General features: G+C 41.4%; 1 protein-coding gene across 1 annotated transcript in view; it reads left to right on the plus strand.

Annotated features, from left to right (window-relative positions):
• arb2a (ARB2 cotranscriptional regulator A) overlaps positions 1–1,075 on the plus strand; it is a gene marked incomplete at its 3' end in the record, with an annotated part of 105,222 nt that extends 104,147 nt beyond the window's left edge. The window contains exon 10 of the mRNA XM_023400954.2: positions 975–1,075. Within this exon, the coding sequence (XP_023256722.1) occupies positions 975–1,075 (101 nt within the window). The remainder of the gene's footprint in view (positions 1–974) is intronic.
• Between the last annotated feature and the right edge of the window lie 18,073 nt (positions 1,076–19,148).

The following is a 19,148-nucleotide window of genomic DNA, read 5'->3' on the forward strand; positions in this document are numbered from 1 at the left end:
CCTCTTTCCCTCTCTCCCTTCTCTCTTGTTTTTGTACTAACCTTACAAGCCACAGCATACCAATCCACATTGCACGGTGATATGTTGTCATCTGCAGACCCAGAGAATGAAAACTCAAAGCATGGGGAAAACTGAGTCGTTTTGTAGTAAGGCACTGATATGGTTCATTAAAGGTACGTTTAACCATAATATGTTTGAAATAACCTAGTTGGCAGGCAGAAGGAGCGCCACACAGACAGGAAGATGAAGACAGCAAAAAACAGATAAAGAGGTCTTCTCCTCTTTCTGACAGTGGAGTTGTCAACCACAGGGGGGGTTTGAGAGGACTAGGGGTGTTTGCGGGGGGTTATGGGTCAGCAAGCTGGGCAGACACCCTCCCCCAGGGCACCCACTGATCCACCATGGTAGAAGGCCTCAGCCCTCCACCACAAACAAACGCCAAGCTGTCTGAGCAACATGTCACAGAGCTTTTAATTGCTTGTTCCTGTCTCTCTCTCTCTCCATCTCTCTTTCTTTCTCTGTCTCTCTCTCTTTCTCTCCCCCCACCTCACTCAGCCATACACACACCTCATTCTCGCTTACTGTCCCTCCCCATGTGTTCCCCACCTGTCCCCCTTTTCTTTGTCTCCCTTGCCTCCCCCTTTTTGCTCCCTTATCCCTTTCTTTCTCCATGTTTCTTTCTTGGTTTTTCACTTTCAATATCAGTTTCAATTTCAATTAAACATGCTATATTTCCATAAAGTAAAAAAAAAAAAGAAATACTTCTGAGACATCAGGATAAAAGACATACTTTTTTTTTTTTTTACATCAAATCCATTCCCCTATTATATTTCCATCTTTGAGCAAGCCTCCATACGCCATAAGAAGTCTACACTGAAGTGCTTACAATCTGAGAGAAATCTTACAATCTGAGAAATGAGAAATCTTTCCACAGAGTTTTCAATTGGCAATTGCTTTTTTTCCTTTTCCTACAGCACTGTTGTAACTGGGTATCAAGTTCAGAGCCCCTGGACACACCGCTGGATCCCATGCTGCCAGACTGCCCCCGAGTCTCTGCAGGTATCAAACAAACCATGTATAAACACACAGCAACAGTAATAACATTATTACTCAATATCTGCTTAATCAGGATTGCTTTCACTTTCCAAATACAATTGAGCAAGGAGTTTAACTTAATTTCAATACAGCTGAGCAATAGAGCACTAGCACACCAGTTGTAAGTGCTTCACATGCAGGCAATAGGTGCTATGTCAATGTTAGCTAAGCCAAGTTTTTATTCTACAGTCAATGGTGAAATATTGAATTGGGATTGCTTTGTGAGTGGTACAATTGGTAGCTGCAGTGTGGAGTTCTGAGAAGCTGGTACTAGAGGGTCACAACCGGTGATATAGTAATCCTTAAAATAGCGGGTTAAGTATGACAGGCTATTTTCATAGTCATGAATATACTGAAACATCAGTAAAATATTCATAAACCATTACTACAGGTACCTTAAATGTAGCCTTAAAAAGTGAATTATTTCTGATCTTGAAGATAAAGATGAGCAAGTCTAGTTAAGCTGGTTTTATTAGACACTATATACCACAATATACCAACTTTAGATACAAAGGATGTGCCATTACAGGTAAGTTAAATTATCTAATAGCAAAAATCTACATAAACAGCAAATGTGCAAATATCTATACATTTGGAGTAAATGATACAAACACATTCCTCGGTATTTGTTATACCTCTGTATATTGTATATGTTCATCGGTGGCTTATTGCAGTGCTCATGTGCAGATTATCAGGGTTCAGTCAGTGCAGTGTGATGTGTATGCTGACCGTATTCAGTCTTGAGTGTGTGTTTGTGTGTGTGTGTGTGTGTGTGTGCGTGCATGCGTACATGTCTTCCCATGGTTGTGGACAAATTTTAGTTGTGTGTGTACGTGTGTGTTTGTGCGCGAATGTTTGTGGGTGTTGGGTAGATTGGAGGACTTAGCACGGCTGATTGAGAGGGATCATTGTCAGAGAAACTGAGAAACTGAAGCAGTGGCAGATTATCTCGAAACACAAATACACACAGAAACAGAGGCTGTCTCTCACACGCTACTGAAATGAGCTGTTTGATTTCGTTTCTATTTCGGTCTTCTTTGTTGCGCCCTTTCCCTCTTTCTTTTTCATCATCTACTCCGTCTCCTATATTCATTAATCCGCTCCTGTGGTGTTTGGCTTCCTGTCCCTGTGCCCTCTCTGTGGTTGACTGGCCTTGATGATGTCACGGCCATCATGAGAATGTATCCTTAATGTTGGATTAGGGATGAAAGCTGTAATCCTCAACATGACCGTTGATAAAAGATGATGATTGCGGTGTTGTTTGAAGAATGACCCACATGCAGGCATGCCCACACACACACACAAGTCTTAACCAGAATATATGTCAGTATGTTTTTACCTCATGTGTATGTTTACACATTGATTGTTACATGTGGACATACATATACTCAGGAGGTCCTGCTTTGTGTGTCTAGTCTCTTCAAAGCTCCTCAGTGACATCATGGTGAATGTATAGGTCATCTTACACATGCTCCACATGCCGGCGAATACATCTCCAACGCTGCTATCTCATCTCAGCCACTAAAACACCATGTTCCACATGGAGCTGTGTGGGTGGGTGGCCTTAACATCTACCAGTGAATCAGCTCCTTGAAATGTCATCTAGCCTTCAATACAAAACCCATACTGTATTTCATGTTCAAATGTCATTTTTTTTTCCCCCCCGTGATGTTTTATATCTCTTCTCAGTGACTGCTCTCGGTCAAAAGACACCAACCTTTGAGCAAAGATATCTAGGTCCACTTTTTAAAGCCGCTGGCATGCCTGGCATTGTCCTAACACAGACCTGTTTGACACAGTGTCCATCTGTATGTATGCACTATTGACTTGTGCTCTATTGACTTTTGCTACTTTAACCGAGCTGAAAAGATCTGAGTCTCTGGCCTGTTAACAGAGCTGCCAACTCAGCTTGTCTCTGGTCTTTTGGTGGCAGCTTCTGATGTCAAAGGTTGACTCGGTCGTCTTTGTGTCCTTGGCAGCCTGGCAGGTTCACAGGCAGCAGCCATTGTGGTGAGAGTCACAGCAGAGCACAGCAGAGCAATAGAGGTGACGAGGCTGAGAGAAGGTTGAGGGAAGGCTGTCAGGGCATCGTGGCCCAGCAATTCAGTCAACTCACATACAGCTCCCAACAGTCACCTCTTCTGCTTCCATGACTGCTGTTGTCTTGGTTGCTATGGTAGAGTATGTGTGTGTTTGTAGGTGGGGGTAATCCGGGTTGACCATAAAGTGTCTCAGCAACAGAGAACAGATCGGTGAATCCTTGTTGTCATGCAGACACATGCACATATGCAGACACACATCACAGTGTGAACCACTGCTCTTGTGTGGAGCCAGACTGAGCCAGGCCCGGGGCGATTCGGCTGCTGTGGAGAATGGCATGTGATCAGACACACACACATACTAAGATGTCTCAAGGCTAACAAAGTATTGGATGTGTGCTTACACATGGGCACTGGGACTGGTCAGGCAGCATGATGGGAGAACTGTTTGAAGGACGAGTCTTGCCATTGCTCTTTTTCTGTCTCTACGTCTGTTCCCCTCTCTCTCTCTCTCTCCCTCTCTCTCTCTCCTTCTTCTCTGTTTCTGACTTTCTCTATACATCTCCCTCTCCCTTCCTCTGCTTGCGTCCTTCCTCCCTGTGTGGTGCAGTGATGATATGATGATTGTGTTTTCCATGCTGGTAGACTCTTGGCAGAAGGAGGTAGGGAGAAGTGGAGGCAGAGCTTGTCTGTTATTCCTAATCATCTGTGAAGCAACGCTGGTGTACCAGCATGGCACTCAGACAGGGCTGCAAGGACCGAGAGAGGGAGGGAGAATAACGTGTAGCGGGGGTGTCCGCTAACATCTCCATTTCTTGTTTTAAATGTGATAAAACCTGGACCCATTCCCTTCGCATTTGACTGGCTAGCTTCCCTCTCTTTCATTTTTTTTGTCTTAATCTTTCTTCTTTTCACTCCATTCTTGTTTTCCATCTTGCAAAAAGAATTTGTTCCCCCAAGAAGGTCATTGCTCTGGCGTTTGGCAGTGGCCTGGCACACTAGCAGAATTTTATCAGTTAGGAGCACACCGAACACAGGCTAAATATGCAGATAAAGTGGAACCAATCTCCTGCTGGAAAAGCTCCCTTTGTGTGTGTGTGTGTGTGTGTGTGTGTGTGTGTGTGTGTGTGTGTGTGTGTGTGTGTGTGTGTGTGGTGGAGTAGCGGCAAGGCTGACAGAGAAATAAGTTAGGGAGTGGGGTGCTGGTTAAGTGGGGTTGCTGAGGCCTTCCCAAGATGTAATCATTCCAAAGCTACAGTGCAGTTTAGATGCCAAGATAAGGATAAATGCAAGATGGGAGAGAATTAGTTTGATGAGAAATAGACGGATGAAAGGGAGAAAAAAAGCATTCTTAGAGTTATTTTTCTTGTAAGGGCTCCTCTGTTTCTCTTGCTGTTTCCCTCTTAGTTTATTGACTTTTTTTCTGGTGAGATGGATGATCGGTTGTTTGATCAGTGAAGATGCTATTTCAAAGGTGGGAAACCCCCTTTTGCTAATAACACACACATACGTACGCGCACACACACACATGCACACACAACTTCCTCTTGGGTGATTACTCATTGTCCAAGCTGATTATTAATTACAAAGGGAGAGCTCTCTGAAGGTAAACACTGATTAATGGCTAACAAAAGTAAGTTAATGTCTTACCTGTACTTTAATTACCAACCCTGCTCTGTTACAAGCATCCTAACACAAGGCTGTAATTAACCCTAATGGACTGCAAAGAGACTCACTTTCATTTTCTTTCATAACATAAATACGCTACTGTATGTAATTTTGTGATGTTTCCACCTTTTTCTCTTTCCTGCCAGGTTTTCCATAATTAAAAAGAAGATGATTTTGTTGAAGGGTTTTTTTGATTTTGGTATCTTGTATGAAAATAGCTGGGAGTTGGATGTAAAAGTGATGCAACATTGTTATAGAAATGAGATATAATTCCTGTGCAATGACATGGGAGGTCACTCTGCCTTTTTCCACTTTACCTGAGGTTCGTACTTCTGTGGCTCAGTGTTATTAATGTACCAAGATACCACAGAGACACAAAAGAGAGCCTGCATAAAAAGGTAGACAGGCTGACACAAAGCACACATACATTACACGCACAGAGACACACGCTGTTATGCCCTTATTGTGAATATGCTCTATCCTGCTGTAGGTTTGACTTGACTGTTACCTTCACCTCTCTGATCCACGCACTGCTGACCATGAAACACCTCTAGCTGTCCGCACCTTTTCACAACACGCACACACACACACACACTGTCTGATTGATGTTTGTGTGACTTTAAGAGGAAACTCAGGCTCAGTCAAATTAACCTCAACTCCTCCAACCAATGTTTTTTCAGCTTGGTAAAGTGGAAGTCCATTGCCCCAATGGAGGATCGCATTAAAGTGTGTGTGTGTGTGTTTTCATATGTGTTTCAGTGTTTTCTTAGCTTGACTGGCACACGTTGTGCTAGTGTTGCAGGAAATAGACAGGTAAACTCTGGTGAACTGGATCCTAACCTCTGACCTGGATTCACTGAGGTCGTGTGGTGTGGGTCACATTTGTGACAGACCATATCACAATGATGTGGAAAATGCTGACACCAAAGACTCATGTGTGGGATTGGTGGTTTGTAAGAAACTATTATATATTATTATTATCATTATTATTATTATACTTTCACATCATAAACTACAACCATATGATCCGAATACGATCTAGCAATTGATTTCTGTTAGTGGAGCAGTGATTTGAGAGTACTCTTTGTAATCTTTGTGTCTACGTTTTATTTCCTTGTAATAACCAAGCGTCAAACAACGGCAATCTCTTTTTCCTTAGTGCCTGACTAAATCTCAGTTCAGCCTCAAACTAGAGGCAACAGTGATAAGGTCATATTGAAGGCAGAGAGTTGAAAAAGAGAAGAAAAGTTGTGTCAGAAACAGTGTTGAGTGTTTGGTGTGAGAAAGAGGGAGAGTATGTCAAAGCATTGCAAAGATCTTTTTATCTATTCCCTTTTTTCTTTCTTGGACTTTTGTGATTTGTGTTTTCGAGGCTCTGAAGGGGCAGGTTTAGTTGCAGAAGCTTTATGCCATGAAATTACAAGTGGGACTAAATCTCCAGCAGCTTGAAGTTTTATCAGCAAGAACAAAACAAACTTTCTTGACCCTGGTAAAAAAAAAAGAAAAGAAAAAAAAGGCCAGGTGTGTTATGTTACTTCTTCTTTGGATACCCTCTTGAAGCCTTTTGAAAAGGGACAACTTTAGAATCACAGCTACAGATGTATGCCATGTTAGAGTTAGAGTTTTCACTCTATTTGACGCTGGATCAGCATGAAAAATGTGCTTAAATGAATTACACCTGCTTTGACAGGCTAAAAAATACCTTTATAATTAAAGGTCTTTTCAGAAATAAAAGGCATGGATTACTATCATGTTTCAGTACTTTGATTATACTTGCTAAACAACAAAAACCAAGACAAGTGTTGCGTCATGCAAAGCCGGTGTTTAAGTGGAAGTGATTTTGTGGTTTCTCTTAATGTCCTTGAATCTCTTTTACAGACCTTAAAAATAGAGCTGGAACATCCATGGTATGTTACACCTGGTAATAAAGGATGAATTATGTGTAGATGTTTATTTTCAACAAGTCAAAATTAAGGATGTGCATTGTAAATACAGTATAATTCAATGAGCACATGCAGAGAATTTCTGGAATTTATTTGTAATACTTTAGCCAATACGCATGCACCCCCTAATTCCTGACCGTACTTGTTGTACTGACTCACTAGTAGTAGTCAGAAAGCTGGCAGTCTTGGGGGGCATGTTCCCATGGTGGCTCAGGAGGGATAAGAATCGGCAGTGAGTGTTCGGAGGGGAGGGAAAAACATTTACCTTTACGAAAACAAACAAAGCCGAAATTTGGTTAATTATTTCTGAATTTAGATGGAACTCATTTTTTGGTGGTCCACTCCCTAACATGACGTTGGTACCAGAGTATCAAAGTATCTGTGAAATAGAACACAGAGAGTTCCAGACTCTTGTGTGAAAATATGGATTGCAATGTAAGTCTCAGTCTGGTACCTTGGCTCAGTATCAAGAATCTGCTGTATAACAGATAAACACAGTACATGAGCATTGTGTTGAATATACAGAATATCTTCCCCCTTAGCTTTGGTTTTATTTTACTTTTATATTTATTTGTCTTGATTTTCTGATATCTCATTTGGAATCATTGAAAGGTTGCAGGTGTACAAGCAGATTTAGACTTTTTTAGTCTAAAATACTTCGACTACTTTTATACTATTTTAGACAGTCTATTTATTCTAACTTACTGAAAAATATTTTCTCCACGTCCTACTTCTGCACATGACATTTTTCATCATGCACTTAACTTTGTCCAGCTTTTTCAAAACACATTTTAATAATAAAAAAAAATAATAATAACAAGAACAAATAAAGAACAAATAAAAAAAACTTACCCACTACCTCTCTTTGGTACTTTAATTAAAATGTCCATAATTTAAAAATTGCTGGTGATTACACTCAGCCTGAAGTTTGTAACATTGACTTTGTTTGAGTGAAAAGACACTGTTAAACTTGCTTCAACTAGTTCATCTTTTGGTCACAGGAGCGAGAGAAATAATTAAGTTCTGTTTGGAGTGTGTAACAACTAAAGAGAAAAGATGGATATACAGTTTCCTTACATTAGATATGTTTGCAGTACAAAACATCTGACCCAGCCTTGATGGATTCTTGCTCCGAATTTTGAATTTGTGTCTTAGATGCAATGTTACCTCCAGTCCAGTGTCAGGTCATATTGTTGTGCCATGGTGACAGGGCAATCTGTTCCATCATGTAGGTAGCCATCTCTCAGGGACGTTTCCTTTGAATAAAAGACTTGATCACTTTGATTCAGTTCTTTGATTCAATTCTAGAGGACCATCCATGTTTATTGATCTAGTGCTTTGCTTTGTGTTGAACTTGTATCATCATCCAGATCAGAATCAAAGATATGCTGACACAGTCAATAGACAAGCCCTCGCTACAGGTCCAGGACAAGGATGTTACCATTTGTTTGTCTTAACTGACAAACAGGAGGAAATGAAGGTGATCAATATGTCAAGCTAATAATTGTACAAGCTTGTCAAAGCTGAATGCCATATAATTCTTTAGCAGTGATGTGAGGTTCATGCAGTGTTGAGTGTTGAATTAGCTTGTCTTTACAACCTATTTGAGTTCCAACAGCCAGATTACAGCAAAATTATTATATAAAACAAACAATTATGAATTGTGTGGTATGTGTGATAAGTTTCATGCAGTTCATTTTGTGATCCAAACGAAGGAAAGAGTAAATAAATGAGTCTAGGCGCAGTTTGAAAACCTATAATCTTTAACAGAAAAAAAACAGTAATGTACCTGTTTACTTACTTACTTTTATTTCCTCTTGTCTCTGAACCCCCTTTTTTTCAAATATATTTTCCAGCAGGCTTTTTTTTAATTTTATGGGAACTGCAAGAAAGGATAAACACTAATTGTTTCTTAACTTTATAAATGTTGCCCGCCTTTCAACTTGGTTAACGTTATATTTACTAGTACAGTAGTTCTTTTGAAGCTGCAATTTGTGCCACACTTCACATGTCATTGACAAAATTGGTTCATTTAATCCGCTGGAAAATATCAAAGCTCAGGTAGAAAAAGCAAAATACAGGTTTATAAATGCTAATGCTGTATGCCCATATTTACTTCTGGGCATATATATATATATATATATATATATATATATATATATATATATATATATATATATTTATATGTGATATATGCATGCATCCTGACAAGGTGTGAAGTGTGATCTGTAAGCACATCTCATATGCAGAGCATTTTTAGGTTTAGGCTATTGTGATTATGCTAACTAGAAGCGTGTCTGGAAAGCCCAGTCTGTGGTCTTCAGTTCACCCCTGCACTAGGTAAACTCTATCCAGGAGGCATTTTATCTTCTCCTCCTTTCTCATACTCTACCCATCATCCCGGGGAAAAGAAGAAAGGGTAGAGACAAAAAGGGAAAGAGCTTGGCATGCATAAATGAAAGTTCAACAAGGTTCAATGAAACACTTATACAATTTGCTGCAATATAGTGGGGTTTTATAATCTCATTATCATCTTAGTGCCAGATTTGCCCATGAGGGCCGTTCCGTATTCACTCTTATTAGCTCCTCAGATTTGTCCATTTGTCCTTCTGCTACCCGCCTCGCAGCCAATCACTGGGACAGAATCTCTAATAAATACCCCCCTCCTTCTTGTTTTATCTCCACTTTTATTTTTTCTCTGTCCATACCACCTACTGCTTTATTTATGATTTTTTTTTAACTTTTACTTGCTATGGGGCAAACACCCAGCATTTTATTCAGCAGTTTGCTATCCATATTTCTCTCTATAGAGGTTTTTTTTCCCCCTTTAAACACTTCTGTTTTTATAGTACACACTATATTGTATATGCTTTGACTTCAATCCCACTGATTTATGACTTGAAAGGGAGAATATTTGAAACATATGACAAACAAAATTACTGTGCATATTCTAAAGAGTGTGACCATTTCTTCAGTTACATACTGGAAATTTCAATCTGTGTGAATTTTGGATGAATGGCACCAATACATCTGCACAATACATTGAATTAATTTACTCTTGATTGGGCTTTTAATCTTCTTTCATGTTCAAGGCCAGGCTCTTTCCTCCTTGCGTGTTCAGGGTCAGATGGGGGAGCTACCGTACAGGGTACAGTAGAGCAGGCCACACGCTGCTTTCGAATCCCCAAGCCTCTTAGTTATTGTGGGTAGTGTCCATCCCTGGTCACTCAGAGGGCATCCCCAGATTAGTGCTTCACGGACATGGATCTCATTTGCCCATATGGCCTCTTCTCATTGAGTCAATATAGGCTCTAATCCGCCCAGCCTTTACCCCTGACCTCGACATGTGGCAAACTACTTAGAAAAAAAAGAACACACAATCCATGCATATAAGACATTTGATGGCAGCAACATCAACAGGATCAAGCATAAAGATGAGGATGAAAAACAGATGCCAGTTTACTCTTGATCATCAGTGGCTGTATGGGATTCTAGGTACTTTTGCCCAGTTTGGGCTGTGGTGTAGTCAAGAAGCAAGAAATACCATAATAACATGCTGGGTTCTTGGGGCAGTAGACTGGTTTTAGGTACATTCCCTGGTGTGGAATTAATCCAGTAAGCCCCAGTGGGGCATGGCAAATCCTAACCACTGCTAAGATTATAACTCTTAGCAATCACCTTCATCCCATAGTCTCCCAGTAGCACTGTGCCCTCATTAACAAGGCATAAGTTGCCACCCAACAAGTGTCACAGTGTTGTTATCCATGTAGCAGTACCCCTCTGATGCTACTTTTCAACATTATTGGAACTGACCTTGTCTGTGAGAAGATGACAGGATAACCAAGCCAAATTGGAAAACCTTGCACCTTAATACCTTTACATTTAATTTCTATTATGCATACATTACTTGTGAAATGCACAACCCCATTTTAGTCTCAATATTTTGAATGTTTGGCAGCAAATATAATATTCCTCACAGGTGCTGCCACTAGGCAGGTGAAATTAGTTGATGGGATAAAGTAGATTAGGGCAGGGAGAGGTTAATCTATTGAGTAATCACATGAGTGTCACCACAAATCCTTATAAAAAAAACTAAAACCTAATTCATTGCTCCACAGCGTTTGTATTCAAGGTTAAGAACATGAATGTGACGGTATAATTTACCTCTAAGCAAAGCATTTATTTAAAAGGGAGCAAGGAAGAAAGACAAACCCACAAATACTAATGGATATTTTTTTATGTCATACTGGTCATTTTTGGCATAAAGTCATTTACTTACTTACTTACTTACTTTGTCAAACTGTTTATTTTGAGTTTGTATATGTTTTGAACATCATAAAATAGTGTTTCAGCAGCTTGTTTTTTGCCTGGTTAATAAACAGAATTGGTCTTGGTCACTTGGAATTTAGGTGCCATCTTAATTTAGATACAGCATTTGTAAATGACTCTAAAGACAGACATAATTATATAGCAGTGAAAAAAGAATTTGTTTTCTGTAATTAGGTTTTTTTAGGGTTTTTTTTTGTTATTCTACTGATCTTCTATTGTGCTCTGTTGGACTTGTTATACATTTCTTTTTAAATGGAGACTGTTATTGTTATGGGTTCATAGGGCCAGTTCATAAGGTTTAGTTGTTAATTAATACACACAAACACACACACACGCTCAAATACTGTATGCCCAGCTGCTGGACTGAAGAACCCATGCTGAGATCCAACATCTGGAAAAGTCAGTCAATTTAATATGTCAGTGTGATGTGTGTGAAAGCAAAGGGTTCAGACGTTTCCTCTGCTAGTTTAAACCCACTGCACCTGTTTAGCTAAACTTTTTTGATATATTGTGGCAGCAATTTTACCCCCTCTCTTCTCTTCTTCACAATTAGGTTATAATTAAATGCACATTTAATATGGTTTTTATGAAAAAAAGAACAAACATGGAAGCTGTGAGAATATATTTAAAATGCACATAATTGCCAAAGAGATGATTAGAAAATAAAGGGAAAAAATCATCCTTGAAAGTCCTTGAGTCATAATCAGCCTCAAATTAAAATGTTTATTTGTCTTTTTTGCTGAGAGAAGAAAATTACATCTTATTTCTGTAATTATGTAAACAAAAGTGATGGTAGATTCCACAACCAGCCAGGTTTTGAGTATGCAGCAGTGACCTTGGATCCTCCCCTGTGCTCCTTGTTGACAGATAAAAACTTTATTAACCAGCCATCTCCAGGACAGGAGACAAACCGCCCGTGAAACCGATGTGCGCTAGTATTAGAGAAATGTGGCAATTAGAGGATGATTTTTTTTTTTTTTTTTTTCCAGTGAAAGCACAGAGGAGTAGAAAGGGGTAATAGACACAGTTTGTTTGTGGTCTAGGAAGCAGCAATTATAAAGTGCATGGAGAGTTGTTGTGCTTATCGTGCCTGGGAGTAATGAGATAGGCTGCGCTGATCCCTCACTGATGCTGTGGGTCCTAATCCTCAACCCTCTTTTCCTGCTTCCCTTGTTTATCCACCAACATCCTCTGACCGTTGTTGGCCTGTCACTGCTCTGGGCAGCTCCTAATGACCTTTAACCTGCGTGTCAGCTGACTTTCCAGCTCTGAAAGCGGTCAGGCACTGAGTCATAGCTGTGGGGCGATAAATTGGTCGTAAAGTGCAGTGTAGTATGTTTTCCTCGGTGTGTAACTTAGTGGGTTTGTTTTACCACCAAACCAATCCCTCTGTAAACAATTGCCTTGATTTTTAAATGGTCTAATTGCCATTGATGTTGGTCTCACTTGTCTTTGTCTCTATTTTCCTCATGTGATTTTGTCTTTAGTGGTCTCTTATACTGAATTGACTCAAGAAAAGCCAAGAAAACCAACTTTGGGATCTTGTTATTTTAGCTTTTAGACCACTGATTCTGTCATTTCTGCTTATATCTTATTCACTTTCTGTCCATCCTTTCACACCTAAACTTGGATTATTTCCCCTGAGGCTCTCTGACTGAGTTATCTGTGACAGGTCATGTTGAACCATGTTGTTTAATGGTGTGAGCCTGTATACTTGGGTGAAGTTATGTGTGCATGCATTCTTGCACATACAGATACTCACCTACACTTGTGTATATCCACCCAAGAAGAAGAATGTTGTGTGCACAGGCGTGTTATCTGGCCGACCTAGAGACAGACTGGTTGTCTGTCTGTGAGCCTCTCAGGGCTAAACTACAGAGAAAAACACCGCTCCTGCTTTCCCCCTGCCCCTCCATCTGAGTGCTGGTCAGCCAGCCCAGCATGTCCGCCTACTGCAGGGCTCACATCCTATCTAATCAACATAGACAGGCCACTTCTCCACGTACACACACACACACACACACACACACACACACACACACACACACACACACACACACACACACACACAAACTGCATGTATGCTCACAGATTCACATGTGCACATTCAGAGATAGCCCTAAACATGTAGACACACTTAGCGATACACCCCCAAAGACACATGTACCGACAACACATATACACCCACAGGCTGATAATGACAGACAAACTCACATTGATCTGGGCCTGCTCTGGTTTTCCAGATATGACTAGCTGTTGCAGTGAGATGTGGGAGTGGCCCAGAGGGCAGAGAAGGGGGTCTAAGGCCAAGTGGTAGACATGCAGATCAGGTAGTGGAGGGCGCCACGAGGTTTGACAGGGAGCCTAAGGGCATTGAGGAAATAAATTGGGCCTCCTGACTGTGAGTGAGATTCCCCTTCTCCATCCTTGAGCCCAAGTCACCTGACTGATGTGTAGCTCTAGCCCTCCTTCCAACCACCTCCACCCTACCTTGTCCTTTGTTCACACAATCCCATCCACAATCAACATCCTAACACAATCCCCGGCTGCAGAGGAGACAGTTTGTCTTATATCTACCCTTGAGATGCAAAAGGGTGGGGTCAGTATTCTGAGGCGCAAATTCCAAATCCATCTTTGGCGCCATTTTAATCCCCTTTTGTTTGGCTTATGAAATGCTTTTTTCTTTCACAGTGCATGCCAGCCGACCTTCTGATGTTACATAGTGCAGCTACCCTTTGCCCCCAACCAAGCCCACTGAACAACATGTGGCCAGATAACAAAACCCTAAACAAAAGAGGTAAAAGAGAAAGGTGGGGGCTCGCACTTTGTGTCTGAAACACTTCATGAGTGCTAAGTGAGGTTGGCACCAGCTGTTGGAGCAGAGTCGAGGAGAATCGGGGGGAAGTGAATTGCGTTTGGCACCAGGCGGCTATCAGGCAGTAATTAGTATAGCTAACATCCCAGATGAAGGAGTCAAGTCTAGGTCAGGGTAAAAAACTTCAAGGGTCTTAGCGGGTAAGGGTTGGAGGCCAAGCCAAGCCCCCCCCTCCTCCCCCTTCATGCCGTGCCTGCTCAGATTTGCTGAAATCTGTATTGACCTTTGACCTTGACGTGTCGCAGCCAGTCACATGTCAGACTGGCTCCTGTGGACCACGCTGGATGTGTTCATATTAGATTGTCTCAGTAGTTCCTACTCAAGACCTGCTCAACCTGGCCCAACTCAGAGATTTAGTCTTACACACGATGAAGCTTCTGACATAGATGTTACCTTACAGCTTAAACCCATGCTTGGCATTCCTGCCCTTCTCTGGCCCCAGGATCAACCTTTTTTTTTCTGTCACATAGACACACCCTCGAACCAATAAACAGAGAATTGAATGCACGTATGGCTGAATGAGGGAGAAATGGATTGTTTTGTACAATAATTCTGGAAATCACATTGTAATCTCTTTCATATATGGCAATGTTGGTGTGAATTTTCTGTGTGAATATGAGTGTGCATAAGGATTGGTGTAGGGGTCACTGTGTATTCATTCCTGGTTCCGTAAAAGACCTCTAATCCTCTAATGCAACCATAATCTCTTTTAATACATTGAATATTAGTCGACATATCACGTGATGATAAACATGATATGAGAGTGTTTCTTTCGAATGACAGAGTACACCAAGGATTTAACCCGAGGGTCTTATCGTAGCTGACACTCAGTACTTGTTATGTTGACCATGTCATAAGGTTTATGTCTGATGTTGGCCTGTAACCTTCACACAGCAGGAGATAAAATTGCCACCAACCCGTTGCAGACATAAAAACAGATTTAGTTTATCAAACCTCATTTCGGGCATACAGACTTTGCTGTTTAAGTAAGTTATATATGTGAGCTATAAATCATAATGCACGATACACATGCTTATATTTCATAAATTGAAATCAGGGATTTCTATATGTTGTTACATATCAAATAATTTTCTCTGAACAATCTCTAAGGAGTTAAGATAAACAAGGTCCTACAGCAACAAAAAAAAAAAGCCTTGAACTATGTGAACTTTGGTGCATTTCATTTATCCAGTGAGCTATTTGTGGTGTTTTTCGTCTCTTGAATCCTGGCCTAGTTTCTGCATCTTGTTTTTGGAAAACATGAGCTAAGCTGTGGTGCACAAACCAGACACCCATTAGATTGCTGCACTGTAGGACTGACCCCTGACCAACTAAGCCCCTGTTCCGCCCCCTGGTAAACCCCTCACCCTGGCCCACCACACACCTGCCCGCCCCGTGCCCTACCCCATCCCTGTCCCTTCTTGGAAATGATATTATGGTGTTTGGATCATCCTCCTTGTCTTCCTCTATACTGTAATCCTATTTGCTCTGTCATGTGTTGGTGTTCACAGATGGTGTGTGTGTGAGTGTGTGTGTGTGTGTTTGCTTGTGCATGCGTGCGTGTGTGTGTCTGTGTGGAGGTGGTATGACACGGAGCTCACTCGCAGCTGTTTGGACTAGCTCACTGGCCCCATTGTCTCTCCCACACATCCCAGAGAGGGTGGTCCTGCACAAACACACATACGGCCTTAACCACCCAATCACCCTAAGGGGTGTCGAAATATAAATGAGTGTAATATTTTGGGTAACATCGCTGTGAGAGGTCTAGTTCACCCTCCTCCAGCCTTCACTTTCCCCTCCTTCAGTGTTCTTCCTCCATCCCACTGTCCCTGTGCTCGCCATAATGAAAATGTTAAGCTGAATGACTGAATGAATGCAAAATGGGGTAGGGGGGGTGGTGCAGTGTGGGGGCGCAGGATGGGTGGGGATGTGGGGCGGTAGTCAGTGAGTTCCCACTCATTGTTGAGTCTCAGGAAAAAAGAGAGAGAGAAAGCACAGCAGGGTGAGAGGTCCTTGGCAGCAGTTGGCGTCTCTGCGTCCGAATTTAGTTCCAGCTGAGTGCCCACAGTGGGCATGGCCGCACTGCCTTCACTCTGACCTCTGGACCGAGGACCACTGCTTGCCTGTTTCCACCACCCCTTTTGATTTATCCCTTTATTCTCCTTCTAACCCCCCTCCTCCTCTTTGTATTTCGGAAATGGCTTCATAACAGCCAAAACAGAGATGTTTCGGGATTGATTTGTCAAATCAGTGGGCTAGGTTTGTGATCAGACAACCAGTGGGATGCTTTTGGGGGTGTTTTTTAAATACAGTGCAGGCTATCATTCACCTCTTGATCAAAAGAAACATTTTAATAAAACAACATTTTTTTCCTGATGATCAAACAGCTACAGATGAGATTTTCTCATCAATGTGTTTCTGTCAAATATCCAAGAGTTGTGTTCAACAAAAGGAAAGATTTGTTTTGTGCTCTTACGTGAGTTGTTAAAGGGGTTTTCCTTGTTAGGTAATGTGGAGTGCCATTTGATGACTGATCTTGAAAAATGAATACAATGCAGAGCTAATTTTATGCAAGGCAGTTTTGAACAGTTTGTGTTTTACAAAAGGAAGAGGTGATCTGTGCAGTGGAAAGCACAGTGAGCAAGGATTGCAGGGTTTATCTTTTTGTATGACCTCCTTCCCCTACAAGGCAGTGCCCTTGACACTGACTCAGAGAATGTTAGTGTTGGAGCAGTCACACTGTCAAGTGTTGTAGTCTGTTGGGAAGGAAAGGACTTCCAGTGACAAATGCATGGACTTCTCTGTGAAGTCAGACCTCTGCCTTGCAGCAGTTATTCTGTCCTTACTCCATACTAAGTCCTTTACTGCCATCCATCTCTTTTATTCTCATCTTTCTTCAGCACATATCTAATACTCTTGTTTAACCTTTGCCTACATCCCTCTTCTCTTTACCATCCTCATGTCTAATCCCTTTCCTTTCTTTCCTCTCTCAGTTAAAATGAATGGAGGTGTTTAGATTTAGATTCTTGATTTCAAAGTCACATTTCAGCTAATGAAAAAGCTTCTCTCTGGATATTCACTTCGTCCAGCTCCAAGAGAGGAGTGTGTGTCTGTGTTGTTTTCCTTACCTGATACATGTACACTTTTAAAACACAAAAATTATGGAAGATACTTATATTTGTAAATTCAATTTGACAGAGGTCTTGTCTCATAAATCATGCCAGTGGTGCAACTAACAATTATTATTTTTATTTCATTATTTATTTGTCATGTTTTGAATTAAGTATTTCGTTATATATTGTTCTATAAAGGCAAAAATTCCTGTCGCAACTAACCAGCATCACATGTAATTTAAAATTTCCTATTAAGTCAGACCAGCAGCAGCCAATACACCGAAATATTCAATTCTGAACTATGTGAAACTGTAACTGGCCTACATGTGGTATTTTTACTTGATGATTGACCCTAATTCATCAATTTAAAACTAATTGATTAACTTCTACTACTGTGAGTAGTTCTGGAAGAATTGTTCATGTCACACTAAAGCAAGTAAATATTTAATGATGGCAACGTCTGATTATTTCAAATTTCCCTGTACAATTTTTAAATCTCATTGAAACTACTGGTGGATCGCTACAAATGAATCGAAGTAGTTCCATTTGTTTTATAAATACAAATGCTTGTTTTTAGAGGTCATATCATAGCCTATTTTTCTTTGTTTCAAACTAAATCCATAATTTTAATTTCAAAAAGTTTTGTTCTGCGTCTGGAGCTTGTCTGTTGTGCTGCTGCAGAGACATTGAACAAGGTGGGCGGCAGGCCAACCCGGGGAGGGTCGATAGCTCTTATACGGGCAAACGCTTGCAGACAAGCAGCTTTTGGGAGGCCTAATGAATTGCACCTGTATTGATCTCCATGGGAAATACTTGTATGATACAGGAATAATTTAAAGAATAAAAAACACTGGGTTGGAGGGGGTGGGGGAGGCGGAGGTGAGGTTGTTGGCAACGAGGAGGGGGGCAGACGTGTTAGTGCAGACTTTGTCAGGATGCAGATAGTGGGATCAAGATTGGGTATTGACGAGATAGGGGGCCGGGTGACTGAGCCACAGAAGCTTGAAATAAACTGTCGGAGGCACATGGCCAGTCATTACAGTGAAGCCGCCTGGCCCTGCTCAACCTTGAGCCAGTCGATAAGCTATTATAACCATGCAAATTGTGGCCAAATCAGAGACCTGACATATTGGTATTATATTCCTGTGCAGCCACCGGGTTATGCATCATTATTGGGAGCCAGCAACAATATGCATTATGCTCCCATGTTGTTTGGTGTGTAGGGGAAAACACTGCCACAGACAGTAGGACAATAATGTTCTGTATGTGTTTCGAGGGCACAGATTTTTTTTCTTTTTGCCTTTTTGAACACCCCTGATACATTTCTACTTGCCAAGCTCTTGTGCCATTTCTTTTTCCCATTTTTCTTTTTTTTATCAGACTTTATCCTCTTTACCTGACTCCACCCGCCACCCACGCCTCCCTTCGTTGTCTTTCTTTCTCTCTGTTTCTCCTCTTTCAGCGGGACGGCAGACTGCCAGGTCATTTACTCTCAGTGACAGTGTGACGCATCCAGCGGGCCAGAGTTTGGATGATGTAATTTGTGCTAAAGGCTGTGTAAACACTGCTGTGACCTTGGTTTTAGATTTGTCAATAGGGCTGGGTTGGTGAACAGAGAAGAGGATTGTGTGGGATTGAGAGCAACATGCCCTGGCTATGATAGCTAGAAGTCTCTAGCTGACTGGCGGATATGATAACCTGAGACACCTCAGCCTTACCTCTGACCCAAGATATACTCCTTTAACCATCTTTCTGTACTCCTCTCTCTCATTGTCAAAGCTCTCTGATCACCTCTGCTCCACTCCTTTCTCTTTGATATTGGTGTACTCGTTTTCTCTTGAGCTCATGTTATTGCCCTCATGTCCTCTCTACCCTTCTCTTTTCTCTTCTCCGACCCCGTTCCTTTCTTCTTTGATAGCGGTATCTCTGCCTTTCTCTCCACTGCTTGTCCACTGTCTGCCCTCATCTTCTCTGCCATGGTGCTTTACTCTGTTTCTGCTGTCATCTGTCCTGTGCTGCTCTTCATGAGCTCCAGAGGTCAACACAAGTAAACACTGGCCGACAGCCCAGACAACACAGAGCTATT

Source organism: Seriola lalandi, unplaced genomic scaffold (assembly GCF_002814215.2).
Source record: "Seriola lalandi dorsalis isolate HSWRI2012SDOR001 ecotype SW California unplaced genomic scaffold, Sedor1 jcf7180002053097, whole genome shotgun sequence".
Taxonomy (NCBI): domain Eukaryota; kingdom Metazoa; phylum Chordata; class Actinopteri; order Carangiformes; family Carangidae; genus Seriola; species Seriola lalandi.